This window comes from Schistocerca serialis, chromosome 4 (assembly GCF_023864345.2).
Source record: "Schistocerca serialis cubense isolate TAMUIC-IGC-003099 chromosome 4, iqSchSeri2.2, whole genome shotgun sequence".
NCBI lineage: Eukaryota > Metazoa > Arthropoda > Insecta > Orthoptera > Acrididae > Schistocerca > Schistocerca serialis.
This window is the reverse complement of record NC_064641.1, coordinates 25,530,614-25,547,714: the sequence shown is the minus strand read 5'-3', so window position 1 is coordinate 25,547,714 and position 17,101 is coordinate 25,530,614. Positions and strand designations below refer to the sequence as shown.

Sequence of the window (17,101 nt, the reverse complement as noted above, 5' to 3'; positions counted from 1 at the left end):
CTTGACATGTAGACATATTACATAACATGTCATTAATAGTCAAACTCCTTGTCCATGTTTTCCTGTACCATTGTATCATCACTACCATCACTTATCAGTGACTGATAGAAACTTGAATATATTGGAGGCACAAATTGCAGTAAGCTATAAAGGTCCTTGAACTTTGCTGCCTTAATTTGATGTCCATTTGGAGACTTAGGAAATAACTGGCAATCTGCAAGCTTTGTAAATCACCTATGACACTTCTGTAAACTAACTCGCACAGGTTTCTCAGTTTGATTGTGTGAATATTTTAAATACGAGGGTTGTCAGCAAAGTATGTTCTGTTTCTATTTCTATCCGCGGCAGCTCTACAATCACAGTTCCGAACATGTTCGGCAGTTACTCTGCCTCAAGATTTTCAGATCGCTGCTGCCGACGTGTGCTTTGTAGTGTTTGTTTATAATGTCAGCCATAGTTGAAAATGCTACCACGTGTGAAATCAGATCTGTAATTTATTTTCTAAATGCAAAGAAAGTTAAACCAAAGGAAATTCGTCGGCAAATCTGCGAGGTTTACGGCAAAATGCTATGAGTGATTCAATGGTCAGAAGATGGGTCAGACTGTTCAGTGAAGGAGCTGATCAAGTGCATGATGAAGAACACGGCGAATGTGACCAAACAACTCTATGGGAATTTCACTGGGACGTGTTTGATCATCCTCCGTACAGCCCGGACATTGCTCCTAGCGACTTTCGTCTCTTCTTACACCTAAAATCTGTCCTTGGTGGTCAACACTTCTACGATGATAATGAGCTGAAAGAACATGTTACCTCATGGTTGAATACACAGGCAGCAACCTTCTATGAAGAAGACATACAAAAACTTGTGCCACGCTGTGACAAGTGCATACAAAATTTCGGAAGCTATGTAGAAAAGTAGTTTAACAGTTGTAGATTTTTGTACAATAAATATTTTTTCTGTATCTGTACATATTTGTATTATATAACCAAACAGAACTTACTTTGTGGACATATGTCGTATACAGAATGTTCACCACTCACTAATCTAAACACCATTGGTTTTGTATGTAATGTTACATTTGACGTACTGTTCATTATAGATGACAAAGACACAAAGTCATCTTTCTTCATTTCAACCACAATGAAAGGGTTCTTTTTCTTGCTCTTTCTTATAAGTTCAGCCCATTTAGCTGGAGTGTACACAGCCTGTGTCTTTCTTTTCAGCTTCTCAATAACTCCAAAATCCCTGTCACATTACAGGAACCTAAGATCAAGGAGGAGAAATTTGTGCTCAACAACATCAAAATATTTTTTATCTAGGAGGTACAACCACAGACCTAGGATAATATGGTTTTTATTTTGTCCAACACATGAATCAATAAATGATGAGCCTTTGATGACGTCCTTCCTTCACCTTGTCTAAAGCCTTTAAAACGCAGCTAGCAACTTCATCGGCCCATCTAGGTGCAACATTCTCAGACCAGACACACATCACTGCCTTCTTATCACTACAACGGTGAATACAGAAATTATATGTCCAGGGTTGTTTCTTATAAAAAACTGTTTCTGTCAAAGTATATGGTTTTGGCAGTCGAAGTATATGGTATTGGCAATGCTTGTTGTAAGTCCATGCACAAAACGAGTGCATCACTACCATCCTGTTTTGACTCATTTGATTCACTTTTCAGAGCACTATGTGCATTTTGAGCTTTCTCAAGGTGTAGTTTGATGTCTGTGGATTTGGTGTTATTACATGCTTAAGCAGAATCACAAATATGACATGTATCACCTGACAGCAATTTAAAACCAATACTATATTCAATGTTGAAAATGGTTTCATACACATGTTGTTTCACTGGGACTTCATCTGTATTTTTAAGATCTTTACAGTACAAACAATACATTCCAGCAATCGAGTGAACAGAGGTTATGTAGGACTTGTTCAGATTGCGCATTCTACTGTAATGTGATGTGTACCTTGGAAACATTTCGATTTCTAACCTTATTTTTTCTGTAGCTGTAGGGCTGAAGATTTTGGTGCAACACTAATGTTTTGGGGATTGTTTCAACTCTAGATTTAGTGTGTTGTTGATAAGGAGTTTTGAGAGGTGTGGCAAATTGAAAAGATCAGCTAGGCAGGGTCTGGGTTTTTTGAGGTGTTGGTGAGGAGGAACACTGTGGGTAGGATAGGGATTGGGTAGTAGGCAGCAGCTGGATGTCGGCAGGTTGGACAACTTACAGCGGTGGTGACTGGAATGCACTTCCAGGTGCTGGAGAGCAAGGGATTCATTTTCAGAGATGTGACGTATATAGTAGGGATTGTGCAGTAGTGGTATCTTGTGGAGGGAGCAAAAGAGGTTCTGGGATGCCTGTGCCATGGAACCGTGTTTTTGCAGCACCAGATGTGTAAGGAATAGTGACTGTTGAAATCTGAAAAGGTAAAGGTCATTGTAAAAGAAGGTTTGAGATCCAGTGAAAGGAATTTTTACAGGTAAGTCATTGGGGGGGTGGGTTTTGGGGGGGGGGGGGTGAGGGGGCTTCCATAACATGCTCCTGTATCCACACGTCTGTCCACATTGTACCTACCAACCACCAACACTACCTGCATTTCGACTGCTGCCATCTCTCCCTCACCAGAAAACCCATCCTATACAGCCTGGCCTCTGGGATTGTGCTTCTGCAGTGACAAGAACTCCGCCTCACAAAGGCCTTCACAGATAAGTGCTATCCGCCAGACCTGATCTACAAACAGATTTCCTGTACCATACTGGCAGACAGCCCCAATTCTCCAACCACCCCTCAAGAACCAACTACAATGGAGCACTTCCTTTGTCACTCAGTACCACTCTGGACTGCTGTAACTGAACCACATCCTTCATCATTGCTCTGCCTATCATCATGCTCTGAAATGAGGGCACTGTATCCAAGATCCAGTCCACCTCTCTTAAAGTGGTGTTCCATTGCCCACTCGATCTCCACAACATCCTAGTCCACTCGTATGCCACTCCAAGTCCCAGCCCTTTGACAGAGGGACCATATCCTACAGAAGAATCAAGTGGAAGACCTGTCCAATCCAACCACCCAGCACTTCCTGTCACAGTCCTGCCACAGGCTTATCCTATGCCATCAGAGGCCAGGCCACCTGTGAAAGCAACCATGTCATACAGGAGCTCTGCTGCAACCATGTCACAGGTTTTTATATTGATACAACTAACAACCCACGATGAATGTCCACCACTGAACTGTCGCCAAGAGCAAAGTGTACTACTCTGTGGCACAACGTGCAACCAAACATAAATGCTTGATTTCAATGGCTGCTTAACAACACATGCTATCTGCATCCTCCTCTCTACCACCAGTTTTTCTGAACTGCACACATGGGAGTTATCCTTATGACAAATTCTCCACTTCCAAAATTATCACGATCTCAACCTACGATAACCTACTGTCCTCACACCCCCCCTCTGTCATATCACTTCCTCCCAACTCACATCCCCTCCCCTCACTATGTGCTGCTCACTGCCAACACACCCACAAGCCTTTTTCTCCTCTCTGCTTCTCTTTTTTTCTGCTCCATGCTCCCCCACTCCTACAGCCTCCGTATGCTGTACCTGGCAGCCTTCTAGTCCCTCCATGCTCTGCCAGACAGCTATCTTCTCCCCCCCCCCCCCCAACCAGTACTGTGCTCTCTCTCCCCCTCTCTTCCCCCACTCCAGATTACTGCTTCCTTTCGCCTCAACAGTTGCAGTCTGGCCAGAGCGGCTGGAGATAGCAGGGTGTGTGCACACTGTGTGCTTGCTTGTGTGAATGTGTGCATTTACCTTTCTTTTCTGAAGTTTCCTTGGCAAAGAATGGAAGCATTTGAAAAGCTTTTGCATGGAGTCTATGAAACTTTACTTGCTGTGCAGGCAGAGAATTTGACACTTATGTATGATTGTCTGCCAAGTATTCAACAATTGACGTTTGGTGTTCAAATCTTCCACAGCCCAAGGGATACCAATGGCCTGTTATTAGCTTAACGATCAAATCAGAGGTTCTGAAGAACGTCAGTTGTCCTCGTGGAAGTGCTTTTAGCACAGTTCACATGTAATGTAACAGAGGCAAGCGTCATTTAAGCATCAGCAAATGACTGCCACCTTTTATAAGTTCTGTACCTCCCCCTCCCCCCTTCCTACTGTCGGAAATCTCAAGGACCTACGTCACTTAACTAGTTTGAGAGAAATTAGTAGTCTTATTTACATATTTTTACACAGAAATCCAATCATGAAACCTGATGTGTCACCAGAAGCATGCCAAAAACCTGATTGAAATTACACTCTTGCATTACAGCTCAATAATACATTAGGGAGTTTTCCAACAAATCTAATTTAAATCTATTCATATTTTAACTGCAGTGATCAGTTTTCAGTCTTTGCTCGCTGTTCCTTGAATAATCATTGTATACACATGTATGGCATGACTGTCTTCCAGTAAATGTTAAGCTGTTTTCACTGCTGTAATTTAAATTAAAGCATGTCTAATCACATTTAAATTACAGACCAAAATATACAAAATTCTGAATAATTTATTATAGTTGGCAATGAAGCACATAAAACTTCTGTTCTAAATGTTGTAAGTGAAGTGTGTAAATGTTTGCTAACACATACTACCATGCTGATTGTGCTTCTGTTTGGGTCCGCTAGTTAAGCTAACTTTAATTAAGTAACTGAGTAAATTGCCTCTCACAAGGTTAATTATGTATGTAATCAAACATACAGATAGCTCAATCAATGTGTATTGATGAGTGCTTTAACCTGACTATTTGTTCTCTTTCATGAACATATAATTACAATTGTTATTTATTATATACTGAAATCCTGGTACAGAAAACTTTTTGGCTTTGTAACTAATGAAATGTGTCACTTTGTCACTTCTATGGTATCTCTCTTCAAGGAGGTGAATTGCACTTCATTGTAACTAATATAATCTGTGCTACACGTCATCAGACATAGTGTTGCATTGGGCAATTTCCATAGTACCATGCATGAGCTGATTGCCACACACGACCAAACTCAATCATCTCTGTTGTCTTCATAAAATGTTGTTTCACAACCTGAGCTACATATGGGCTCTTTCCAACCAATATTTTGATGATCCTCTATACCCCATGTGCAGCCAAATTAGACATATGTTTCAAATTTATCTAGGTGAAATATTTTCCACTCTTCAGATCACCTTCTAGGTGATACATAACAAATCTGATTCTTTGTCTCAAAATTCAGGTAACATTCCTTTAAAGAATTTTAGAAATGAAACCAGATTGAAATACTTTCAGTGAAACTTCTTTTTGGCAATTAACCATTTGTCACTGGTGACTCAGAAGGTGTTTAGATTCTTTTCAGGCATCTTCCCCTGCCTACTATAAATATGAGTAATTATTCTTGTGTAGACTGTTTTCAAACTGTTCTACTCCATGATTCACTCAGTACTTTAATTTTAATATAATCTGTGTTTGACCTCAGTTGCTCATCCATCAACACTTTAACTTCATTGATGCCAATTTCTTTCAATGCAACATTTCCCACAAGCCATTGCCTTCATCTGATTCTCTACCTGATCCAGCTGGGGTCACACTGTGTCACTGAGAACTGATACACCATCATCATTGTAATACACTTTCATAGTTATTTTATTCTTACAATCACAGCTGTTGTGCTATTGTTTTGCAGCCCTTCTTGAGCAGACTGAATATTTTATGTTGTAACTTGTATCTGGTAAACTGTATTGTCCTCCACAGCTTGTAATCTATAATCAATCACCCATTCCTTTTTAAATACTTATTCCACACTCTTCTCCAAATGATCCATGCACTGATTCATATGCTCCCTCAATTTTCCCAAACTGATTGAGCTGGTCTGTCGTATCACTCACCTGCCATTCTTTAGTTCTATATTATTGTAATTCTTGACATAAAAATATGATACGACACCTCGAGAACAAGTATATTTAAGAGATCTCACAGGACAATAATTCACAATGGATACAATGTATATAATAGACACATGCCAAGACAGGTACAGTACAACTCTAGCTAGCACAGTAAATAGCATTATGAGTGAAAGCAGACAGGGTGATCAGCAGGTGGCATACTTGGATGGCGTGCCACAGGTGGTGCTTGGAGGTGCCCACGCAACCGTCGAGCTGTCGCTCAGCCACGATGTCTCCTCCTGATGGCCATGTTTTGCAGTAGTGGGGACGGAGTGACCGTCGCATCATATGTGCCAACCGTGTGTCGGTAGCCGATGTTAGAATGTCGGCTGCTACCTGACTTCTAGATGGTAGCCCAGTGGGTTACCACATCCCTTTCTTCCACGAAGAACCCGCAAGCTGCATTTCAGTGAGTTGACCTCTGCCTGGCCTGGCACCAGGGGAGCACTGTGAACCAGGCCGATGTATTCAGGTGTCGGACAGCCCTTCTGGTTTTACCAGCTGCTGGTTGACATGTACGGGAGCATACGGGTGGGAGATCCCCACCTGGCCTCACTCTCGGAGTCTTGGTGGCTCTGACATTGTTAGCGGAGGCCACTGCATTTCTGTGTTGGGACCTGGCAAGGGTGGAAGGCTGCAGTGCCGTTGGGACAAATGCTACAGCCTGATGTTCTGACATCTGGCCATCTCAGGTGGCCTTTAAACAGAGGATGGTGAGGGCATGGCTGAGATTGACAAGGAGGCCTAAGAACCAGAAAACAGGAAAGCTTGGGAGCAGGAGGGGAAGTAGTAAAAGGGCTGGTGTAGGAGAAATGAAAGGTGGCGGCACCTTGGATGTGTGTTAACCGAAGGGCTCAGAGATGGTGGAAGCTGGGTCTCCCACCACAAGTAAAGCTGGTTTTGATGGCATGTCACCCCAAGATCCTCCACAGCCAAAGAGAACATGAGGTGTACCCCCTGCTGCTGGACGTCTGTCGGAATCCTGCTGTCTGCAGCCCCAGGACCACCTGTTGGTGCCTGGCTGGAAGCATGGAGACAGTGCTGTGGATGGCCCCACAGGTGTTGGCAGCATGAGACAGAGGAGCTTGCAGGGCTAATAGCCGTGGAAGAGTTTCGCTGGGATTTTTTAATTTTTATTTTAAAAGTTGGCACTAGTCTTTCACTCTCACCAACTGATTAGGATGAAAACGTGGAGACAGGTGTTGACTGCCATCTCTGTAGCAGAACTCTTCGAAAACTTGGAAGCGAAATTGTGATCCTTTGCCTGACTCCAGCATGAGAGTGTGTCTTTCAGTAGCGAGAATAGTGCTGAACGCTGCGACTATAGCCTCTGCATTTGTGGACCTACAGTTGACTATGTACGGAAAGTTGGAGTACGCATTGAGGATAATTGGCCAAGTTGTATCCTGGAAGGCGCCGAATTCGACGCAAACCTGACCTCACGGGCATGAGGGCATCGGCCAGGGTGAGAAGGTTTGGGGGAGCCGCTTGCTGTTTTTCACACTGTTGACAGTTGCAGACAAAGATGTTCAACCTTCTGGTCTATGCCCAGCCAGTACACACGACGCTGTGCAAGCAGTTTAATTCACAAGATGTCCCAGTGGCCTTGGTGCAAGAGTTGTAAGATTGTCAGTTGCAGAGGTTTTGCTGGGACTACCTCTGATTGGTAAGATAACTTCATCCGCCAGGATTAGCCAGTGGCAGAGGCTGGAAGTACTGTTGCAGTGGATTGGAGTCACGACTGCGAATGTAGTCCAGCCAGCCTTTTTTATATGTACGGCAGTACCTGTTTTAAGATGGTGTCCTTGGCCATGGGTGCGGCCGTGCAGCCCCTGCGAGGGGAAAAGCACCCACTACCCTGTGAGCCTTTTCATCCAAAATGGGAGCAGAAGATCTTGGATTGATTGAACTCTCATTTGGGGCCCATCAGGAGACAGGACAGAGCATCCATGTTGGAATATTGAGTTGTAGTGCGAAAGTGAATTTTGTAATTATACCTTCTGAGAAAGAGTGCACAGTGCTAGACTTGTTGGACAGTTCTTATGTAATTTTGCTGCAGGGCCAAAGATGGAGATCAGTGGCTTATGATCTGTAATGAGGTAAAACTTTGTTCCATATAAGAATAAATGAAGTTTCTTCAGCACAAAGACAATCATGAGGGCTCTTTTCCAGTTTGTGACTACCTCTTCTCTGCAGTATTGAGCATCTTCACTGCATATGTGATCGGACGTTAAGAGCTGTCCTCATCTCTATGTGCCAGGATGGCCTCGTAAGTCCCATTCAGAGATGTCCCCCGCCACGACTAGATGTTTGCCTGTTGAAATATAGCAAAACATGGTGCTGATATGAAGGTTTGTCTCAGGGTCTTGAATGCTTTTTCACATGCCTTCGACCAAACAAAAGACACACCCTTCTTCTGTAAGGTGTTGGGTGGATGCACAATCGATGCAACACCTGGTAAAAAATTTTAAAGTTGGCACTTGTCTTTCACCCTCACCAACTGATTAGGATGGAAAGACGAAGACAACGGCTGTTGACTGTCATATGTTACTTTTCCCAAGGAGTACTGGAGCTGCTTTACATTTGTGGGGCGAGGAAGTGTGGTGATGTCTTGGACCACCTTCTGTGTGGGCTTAATACCTTCACAAGAGATGATGTACGCTAGGTATTCCATTGACTGTTGAAAGAGAGAGAGAGATTTTTCAAGATTGCATTTGAGGCCTGTGGACTGATGGGTGTGGAACAGCCATCACAAGTTTCCTAAGTGTTCTTCCATTGCGGCCCTTTTAATCACAGTGTCATCTAGATAATTTATGCAGCCTGGAACATGCTGCAGCAGTTGCCTGAGGAACTTTTGAAAGATTGCTGGGCCACTGGCCGCCCTGATAGTTAAGCATTTGAAATGATATAATCTGTACAACGCATTGACTACCAAGGCTTACAATGATTCCTCACCTAGGGGTATTTGTAAGCAAACTCCAGACAGAGTGACCTGCTGTGAGTGCAGAGAAAAGCTCATGTGGGATACTAATTGATCTCTGACTGAGAACTGGGAATCACTTTGAAGTCTCCACACAGACAAAATTTCCCTGAAAGTTTTTTCACAATAACCAAAGGTGTTGCCCATTCACCTGCTGATATGGATTCAGTGATGTCCAAGACTGTCAGTCTATTTAGCTCATTCTTGATGGCATCCTGTAATACAAGGGGTACAGGTCATGCATGGAAGAAGTGAGGGTACTTCGGTTTCTCTAACGTAATGTGTGCCTTTGAGTTCTTCGTTTTTCCTAGACCACTAGAGAAAATGTCAGTACACTCCACATTCCTGTCAGTATCCTTCACAACCTCACTGACTCTCTTTAGGCACGTCCACACTTCAAAATTTGGTTTTTCATGTTTTTGACAGATTGTTTTTCAGGCTTTTGACAGGTGATCACATTAATGTGTCAGGACTGTGCATAGCATGAAGTGGCAAAATGTGGATTGAAGGGGTGGCACACCAAGCTGGAGATATGTTTGAGTCTTTAAAACAGATGCAGAGGCCCCGGTACCAACCTGTAGCTGAACTTGTTTATTGCGCAAAGTAAGCATGATGAACAGTTTCTTAGGTGACACCAATACAGTATGAGAAGCTGATGAAATCATATTAATGTCCATTGTTGTTGCAATTGCTTTGTCGGCAAAGGTGGATCCCTCTCCTTAGTGTGATGCGACGGCCGCCACCTTACCCCAGAGCTCTGATTGACAGCCTGTGACCTGCGAAACTTTGAAGGATTGGCCCCATTTTAATCCAAAGTAGGGTCCTCTGACACTTTCTGATGCCCCTTCTTATCTGGAGGCGTTTGATCGTGTTGCTAATCACCTCCTTCGCATATGTTTCCTTGTTTACTGGAGTCACAAAGCAAGACTTCCTACTGGACCCCAGCAGTTCAGATGCCCCTACATGGTATTACTGATCAGGCTGTTTATGACACTGATAAAATCCCACACAGAATGCAATGGCATGGAAGTGTCAATGAAAGTGGGAAGTTAATAGAGCACATATTTTGTGTAAGTTGCTGGTTGCGGGAGAGGCGCCAGTTTGCACAAAAGCTGGTACATACTGCGTGAGAACAACAACTGGAAAAGTGATTTTACAGTAGCTTGATCCGTTACCTGGAATGCGGCAGAGTTCTGTCAGAGGCACTTCTCATATGCTTCCCACTCTTCCGCAGTCTCGTTGTAAGGCTGGAATGGTGGCAGATTTGTGGCTGACTGCTGGGAGAGCAATGCAGACAACAAGGGTTAATGATGTCTCTGTCCCTCTTAACTGCTGTTACAGAAGTTGCTATAGCATGATTGCCATCAGCACACTGGGGAATGTAACCTGTTGCGTAGGGTGCATGGTTATGTAATGAACAAGAAAAATTCCCACAGTTGTCGCCAATTATGTTGTAACTCACGTAATGGATACTTTGTATTGTGTTGCCACATGGCAAGATAGGTACAGTACAGTCAAGTTTACATAGTGAAGTCCTCAGTGCATAAAGAACAAAATTGGTACATTCTCAACAGATTGGCTCCTTTCTTCCAGTTAACAAAGTTCTTTCAATAAATTGTCTACTTAATCATGAGTCTCCTTCTCTAAAGCTCATTATCTTTTGTTTATTACTTCTGCTGATCACAAATCTTGCAGTGTAACAGGTGTTCAGCTCTTTTGTCCCCATTTATACTTGTTGATGACTGTTGTAGTGCATATTTTGTGTGTCCAAAAGGAGTTCTTTGATTCAGGTTGATTAGAATCATTGCTGTTGACCCAATTAAAAAGTCTCATCAATTTTTCCTTCTTTTCTTCTGATAAATATTCCAGCTTCCACCATTATGTTTTACAACTGATTATCATAGTTACGTAGCAGTTAAAACACTTAAGATTTTCTTAGAAAATGACAGTTTATTTTTTATGGAGTTCTTTTCCTGAATTGTTTCTCATTTACTCTTCTCTTTTTATTATGAGAATAGTGGATTGCCCATTGATATCAAGAGATACCATTTCTTGATGAGAACTGTTTCACAAATTGCAGTTTCACATATTAATTTTCCTACCTTTATAAACGTGTTGACCTCAAACGACAACCACATACAAACTTTGTCATCCTGCTGGTGTGTGTGTGTGTGTGTGTGTGTGTGTGTGTGTGTGTGTGTGTGTGTGTGTGTGTGTGTGTGTGCACGCGCGAGCAAGCATGTACACACCGCACATGTGCAGTGGTGTGCTTAATACCAGAAACAATTAACCAGTCAATACCAGAAACAATTAACCAGTCTCCAAAATACACTATATGTATTAGAATGCTTTTAAAAATTGACAAAATCAAAATAAATGCAATAGTTCTCTCTTTCTTGTGCATTATTTTTATAAATGTTGTACGATTTCAGTCAACCACACTTCTGTGAGATATTGGCATGTGCTTGTTGAACATTATTTAAACTAGTCTTTGTTCGTATTAGTATTAACTCATTCTTTTTTTCCTGTAGGCTGAAGTTTGTAGCGGGGCCAACTGGTTTTGACTGGTTCATTTCCTCAGACATGTTCTACTTGGAAGTTGTGCTGGAACCCACAGGAAGTGTAAAAGATGTAAAAATTCACCATGAGGGCAAAGTTGAACAGCAGGTGAGAATCACCGATGTTTTAAGTTCCCATCTACTGTAGACATTTTTATTTACTTATTTTACTGCATTGTGATTATTAATATAGCATTCTGAGTTATGCTGTATTTTTAGGTAATGGAGAATGAATATTTAGCAATGCAAAGAGGGTTATGAGAACAGTGATAAAACAGCCAATATTGACTGGAACACATTAAAGTTAACTACTAAGTTTTATCTGGAATATTTCTTGTGCTTTTATTAAAGTAAATGACATTTACAAACTCCATAAAATATGCATGGAGTCATACAGAATTGTCGGGGAGAAATGTGAGAAGAGTGGGTGGAGCAGATAGAAATTACTAAAGAAAATTTGTTTCAGCCCAAGATTGCAAAACTTCTCTTAAAACATGGTTTCAGTATCATTAGCTTGCCATTTTTTTGTTTTTCATTTTTGGATTTTAGTGTAATAATCTTTGTGCTTTATTAGGTTTTGTTAGATGCAATCTCTTCAGGAGTTTATGACTCACATATTTTATATTTTGGCTCCAGTGCTTCACATTGAAAAATTGAAAGTGGTGCAGTTTCATCTTCCACATCACATGGTCTCCACATAGGAACTTACTTCTCTATTCCCATCATGGTCAGGCTTCTTGAAGTTCCCATGGCCAGACTTTAGACCTACCTTGAGTTTAATCTGATTTGTTTCAGGCTAAGATTCCAGAACTTCTTTTGAAACATGGCTTCAGCTTCATTAGCTTGCCATGCTTTTGGTTTTGGATTTGTCTTAATATTCTGTGTGCTTTCTCTTGATTCAGCTATGTGGTTTAGATTTTGCCATTACCTTAGTGATGGTGAAGACAGGCTCTGGTCCAACAAATCTTGATGTTGTTCTTGCCTTTCCAATCTATCTGCTTGTTTATTACCACCAATTTCTAAGTGACCAGGGACGAACAGCACATTTATCCTGTTGCTTTCCCCTAGCCTCACCAGAAGATTTGTGGCATTCTGTCACAATCTTGATCTCATTTCTGGGGCTGATAGGGATTTTAGAACTGCTTGGCTGTCTGAATGAGCATAGATGGCATGATTCTTGTAGTACCTATATAGCTTCTCCTCTATGCACATCCACAATGGTAAATGTTTCTATCTGGAATAATTTAGCCAGCTTCCCTAGAGATATTGAGCTGTGTAGTCTATGCTGTACCCTCTGTACGCCGGCTCCAGCACCATCATCTGTTATTTGTCCATCAATAAACAAGACTGTATACATGAATGGTTGATTGTTACATTGAAAAGTTTGTTGAAGCAGCTGAAAACTGGGTAGTCAGCTAGCATTTCCCTGATCATTCCTAAATTTAACACATTCATTATATTAGTGTAGGATTTGGGTGTCCTAAAGATTGCCAATTTTTTTCTAGTTTTTAGCGTGTATGCCACGTTGATGCCTTCATAGGCCTTATTACAGGCCTGGTACGTACTTCTGGGCTTAAACCCCATTTTTTCCATAAGGTCTTCTTGTGCACATAAGAGCATCTTTTGCCTTGGAACATATATACTGTGGTGTCACCACCAGACACCACACTTGTTAGGTGGTAGCCTTTAAATCGGCCACGGTCCGTTAGTATACGTCAGACCCGTGTGTCGCCGCTATCAGTGATTGCAGACCGAGCGCCGCCACACGGCAGGTCTAGAGAGACTTCCTAGCACTCGCCCCAGTTGTACAGCAGACTTTGCTAGCGATGGTTCACTGACTACATACGCTCTCATTTGCAGAGACGACAGTTTAGCATAGCCTTCAGCTATGTCATTTGCTACGACCTAGCAAGGCGCCATATTCAGTTACTATAATTCTGAACAGATAATATTGTGAATCATGTACCGTCAAGAGCGACGTTCATCATTAATGGATTAAAGTTAAGTATCAAACTAATTATGTCTACTTTCTGAATTCTCATTCCTTGTCACGTTCCAGACCTCACATCAGTATAGTTCTTCCCTCCTCATGTCAGCCTGTGTGAGCTAAAACGCGTGCATTTCAGCCTCCCCTCGTAACACGGTGTTGGCTCTTCTGCCAACACAACATATACCTCATTGTAAATACATAAAACTACAACCAGTCACATTTTTGAAGTAGTTATTTATTCCATGAACCAGTTTTTGAACCTTTTGAGGAAGTTACATAGATATTTCAAAGTGTAATGTTGGGTACCGGCTCTGTGACAAGAAGGTGGGACTTGCTTTAGTGTATTGCCACAAGTACTGTTTATACGCTGATTTGGATCCAAAATTTAGTTTTGTACGTACTGCAACAGTATGGGCATCTTCTGTTGTTAATAACCATCCGTCTGCTTCTATTGTGATGGCCAGTTGGTACTACAGCACTTTTACACAATATGTATGTATACGCAATGTGATAATGAAACTTTGCCAGCATCCAACTTGTGCTATACAACTGTTACTTCTTACAAAGACATGAAATAGGCTTACTTTCCTCACAGATATTATTTGTTTTTGTCTGCATGTGTTAAAATCGGTGTATGGGCAAATATTTTAAACAAAACTGGCACTAACCGAAAGCCAAAAATAAAATAGATAATTATATTATTACAAGAGCAAATTTCAAAGAATCTGGTGTTAATATATACGAGGGCAGTTCAATAAGTAATGCAACACTTTTTTTTTCTCGGCCAATTTTGGTTGAAAAAACCGGAAATTTCTTGTGGAATATTTTCAAACATTCCCTCTTCGTCTCGTATAGTTTCATTGACTTCCGACAGGTGGCAGCGCTGTACGGAGCTGTTAAAATGGCGTCTGTAACGGATGTGCGTTGCAAACAACGGGCAGTGATCGGGTTTCTTTTGGCGGAAAACCAGGGCATCTCAGATATTCATAGGCGCTTGCAGAATGTCTACGGTGATCTGGCAGTGGACAAAAGCACGGTGAGTCGTTGAGCAAAGCGTGTGTCATCATCGCCGCAAGGTCAAGCAAGACTGTCTGATCTCCCGCGTGCGGGCTAGCCGTGCACAGCTGTGACTCCTGCAATGGCGGAGCGTGCGAACACACTCGTTCGAGATGATCGACGGATCACCATCAAACAACTCAGTGCTCAACTTGATATCTCTGTTGGTAGTGCTGCCACAATTGTTCACCAGTTGGGATATTCAAAGGTTTGTTCCCGCTGGGTCCCTCGTTGTCTAACCGAACACCGTAAAGAGCAAAGGAGAACCATCTGTGCGGAATTGCTTGCTCGTCATGTGGCTGAGGGTGACAATTTCTTGTCAAAGATTGTTACAGGCGATGAGACATGGGTTCATCACTTTGAACCTGAAACAAAACGGCAATCAATGGAGTGGCGCCACACCCACTCCGCTACCAAGAAAAAGTTTAAAGCCATACCCTCAGCTGGTAAAGTCATGGTTACAGTCTTCTGCGACGCTGAAGGGGTTATTCTGTTCGATGTCCTTCCCCATGGTCAAACGATCAACTCTGAAGTGTATTGTGCTACTCTTCAGAAATTGAAGAAACGATTTCAGCGTGTTCGTAGGCACAAAAATCTGAACGAACTTTTCCTTCTTCATGACAACGCAAGACCTCACACAAGCCTTCGCACCCGAGAGGAGCTCACAAAACTTCAGTGGACTGTTCTTCCTCATGCACCCTACAGCCCCGATCTCGCACCGTCGGATTTCCATATGTTTGGCCCAATGAAGGACGCAATCCATGGGAGGCACTACGCGGATGATGAAGAAGTTATTAATGCAGTACGACGTTGGCTCCGACATCGACCAGTGGAATGGTACCATGCAGGCATACAGGCCCTCATTTCAAGGTGGCGTAAGGCCGTAGCATTGAATGGAGATTACGTTGAAAAATAGTGTTGTGTAGCTAAAAGATTGGGGAATAACCTGGTGTATTTCAATGCTGAATAAAACAACCCCTGTTTCAGAAAAAAAAAAATGTGTTGCATTACTTATTGAACTGCCCTCGTAATAAGGTCAGTTTATAAGCAAATACTTCAATTTAGACTGGCATTAACATGAATATCCAGGACTAAAATAATACAGAGTTATAGTTTTTGCAGTGAACTGCAGCTGTTTATATGACCATGAACTTTATATTTAAAATTTAAAAACAAGAACAAAACTTCAAATGAATTGCTGACTTTCTTTTATTCTTACATTAACATGATCTGGAATATCAGTAAAGGCAGAGTCTGTTAATTTCAGCTAGAGGTAATGCGAATAAAATACTACAACTTTGTTACAAGTAACAGTTGTATAGCACATGCTAGATGCTGGCAAAGTTTCATTATCTTAGTGTTTATGCATACAAATTCTGTAAAAGTGAGTTATATGATACCAACTGGCCATCAGAATGGAAGCAGGTAGATGAGAACCGATTCATGGACTAAATAAATATTTCAAGAAAGTACTGGTTGCAATTTTATATTTTTACATTGAATAAACAGTCACGGGTTCTTAAACATCCGTAATGGATAAACTTAATATATTCTTTGAATATAATAGAGGGAAACATTCCACGTGGGAAAAATATATCTAAAAACACAGATGATGTGACTTACCGAACGAAAGTGCTGGCTGGTCGATAGAAACACAAACAAACACAAACATACACACAGAATTCAAGCTTTCGCAACAAACTGTTGCCTCATCAGGAAAGAGGGAAGGAGAGGGAAAGACTAAAGGATGTGGGTTTTAAGGGAGAGGGTAAGGAGTCATTCCAATCCCGGGAGCGGAAAGACTTACCTTAGGGGGAAAAAAGGACAGGTATACACTCGCACACACACACACACACATATCCATCCGCACATACACAGACACAGGCAGTGTCTGTGTATGTGTGGATGGATATGTGTGTGTGTGTGCGCGAGTGTATACCTGTCCTTTTTTCCCTAACTGTCATAGTACTTGCAGTGGAACCTGATGCAGTTTGGAATTCCCGTGTGATGGTCTGGATAGATGTCTGCCTATTACACATTACGACCCTCTTCAACTGTAGGCGGTCTCTGTCAGTCAACAGATGAGGTCAGCCTATATGCTTTTGTGCTGTACGTGTCCCTTCACATTTCCACTTCACTATCATATTGGAAACAGTAGACCTAGGGATGTTTAGGAGTGTGAAAATCTCGCATACAGATGTATGATAAAAGTGACATTCAATCACTTGACCACGTTCGAAGTCTGTGAGTTCCGCGGAGCGCCCCATTCTGCTCTCTCATGATGTGTAATGACTACTGAGGTCACTGATACAGAGTACCTGGCAGTAGGTGGTAGCACAATGCACCTAATATGAAAAATGTATGTTTTTGGGGGTGTCTGGATACTTTTGACCACATAGTGTGCATATGGACAACACTTTTTCTTTCCTAAAAAGGATCCAGATAGAACCAGCATAATCTAGGAATGCCTTGTAGAAATGTAGTTATTTTCATCATGCTGTTACAATAAGCAGGAGAACAAATCACCTTCCTCTAATTTGCTAAAAATG

At 42.0% G+C, this 17,101-nt stretch overlaps 1 protein-coding gene across 1 annotated transcript in view; it reads left to right on the top strand.

Moving 5' to 3' along the window:
• Positions 1 to 17,101, top strand: part of LOC126473346 (mediator of RNA polymerase II transcription subunit 1) — a 221,400-nt gene that overhangs the window by 36,426 nt on the left and 167,873 nt on the right. The window contains exon 4 of the mRNA XM_050100343.1: positions 11,480 to 11,615. Within this exon, the coding sequence (XP_049956300.1) occupies positions 11,480 to 11,615 (136 nt within the window). The remainder of the gene's footprint in view (positions 1 to 11,479; positions 11,616 to 17,101) is intronic.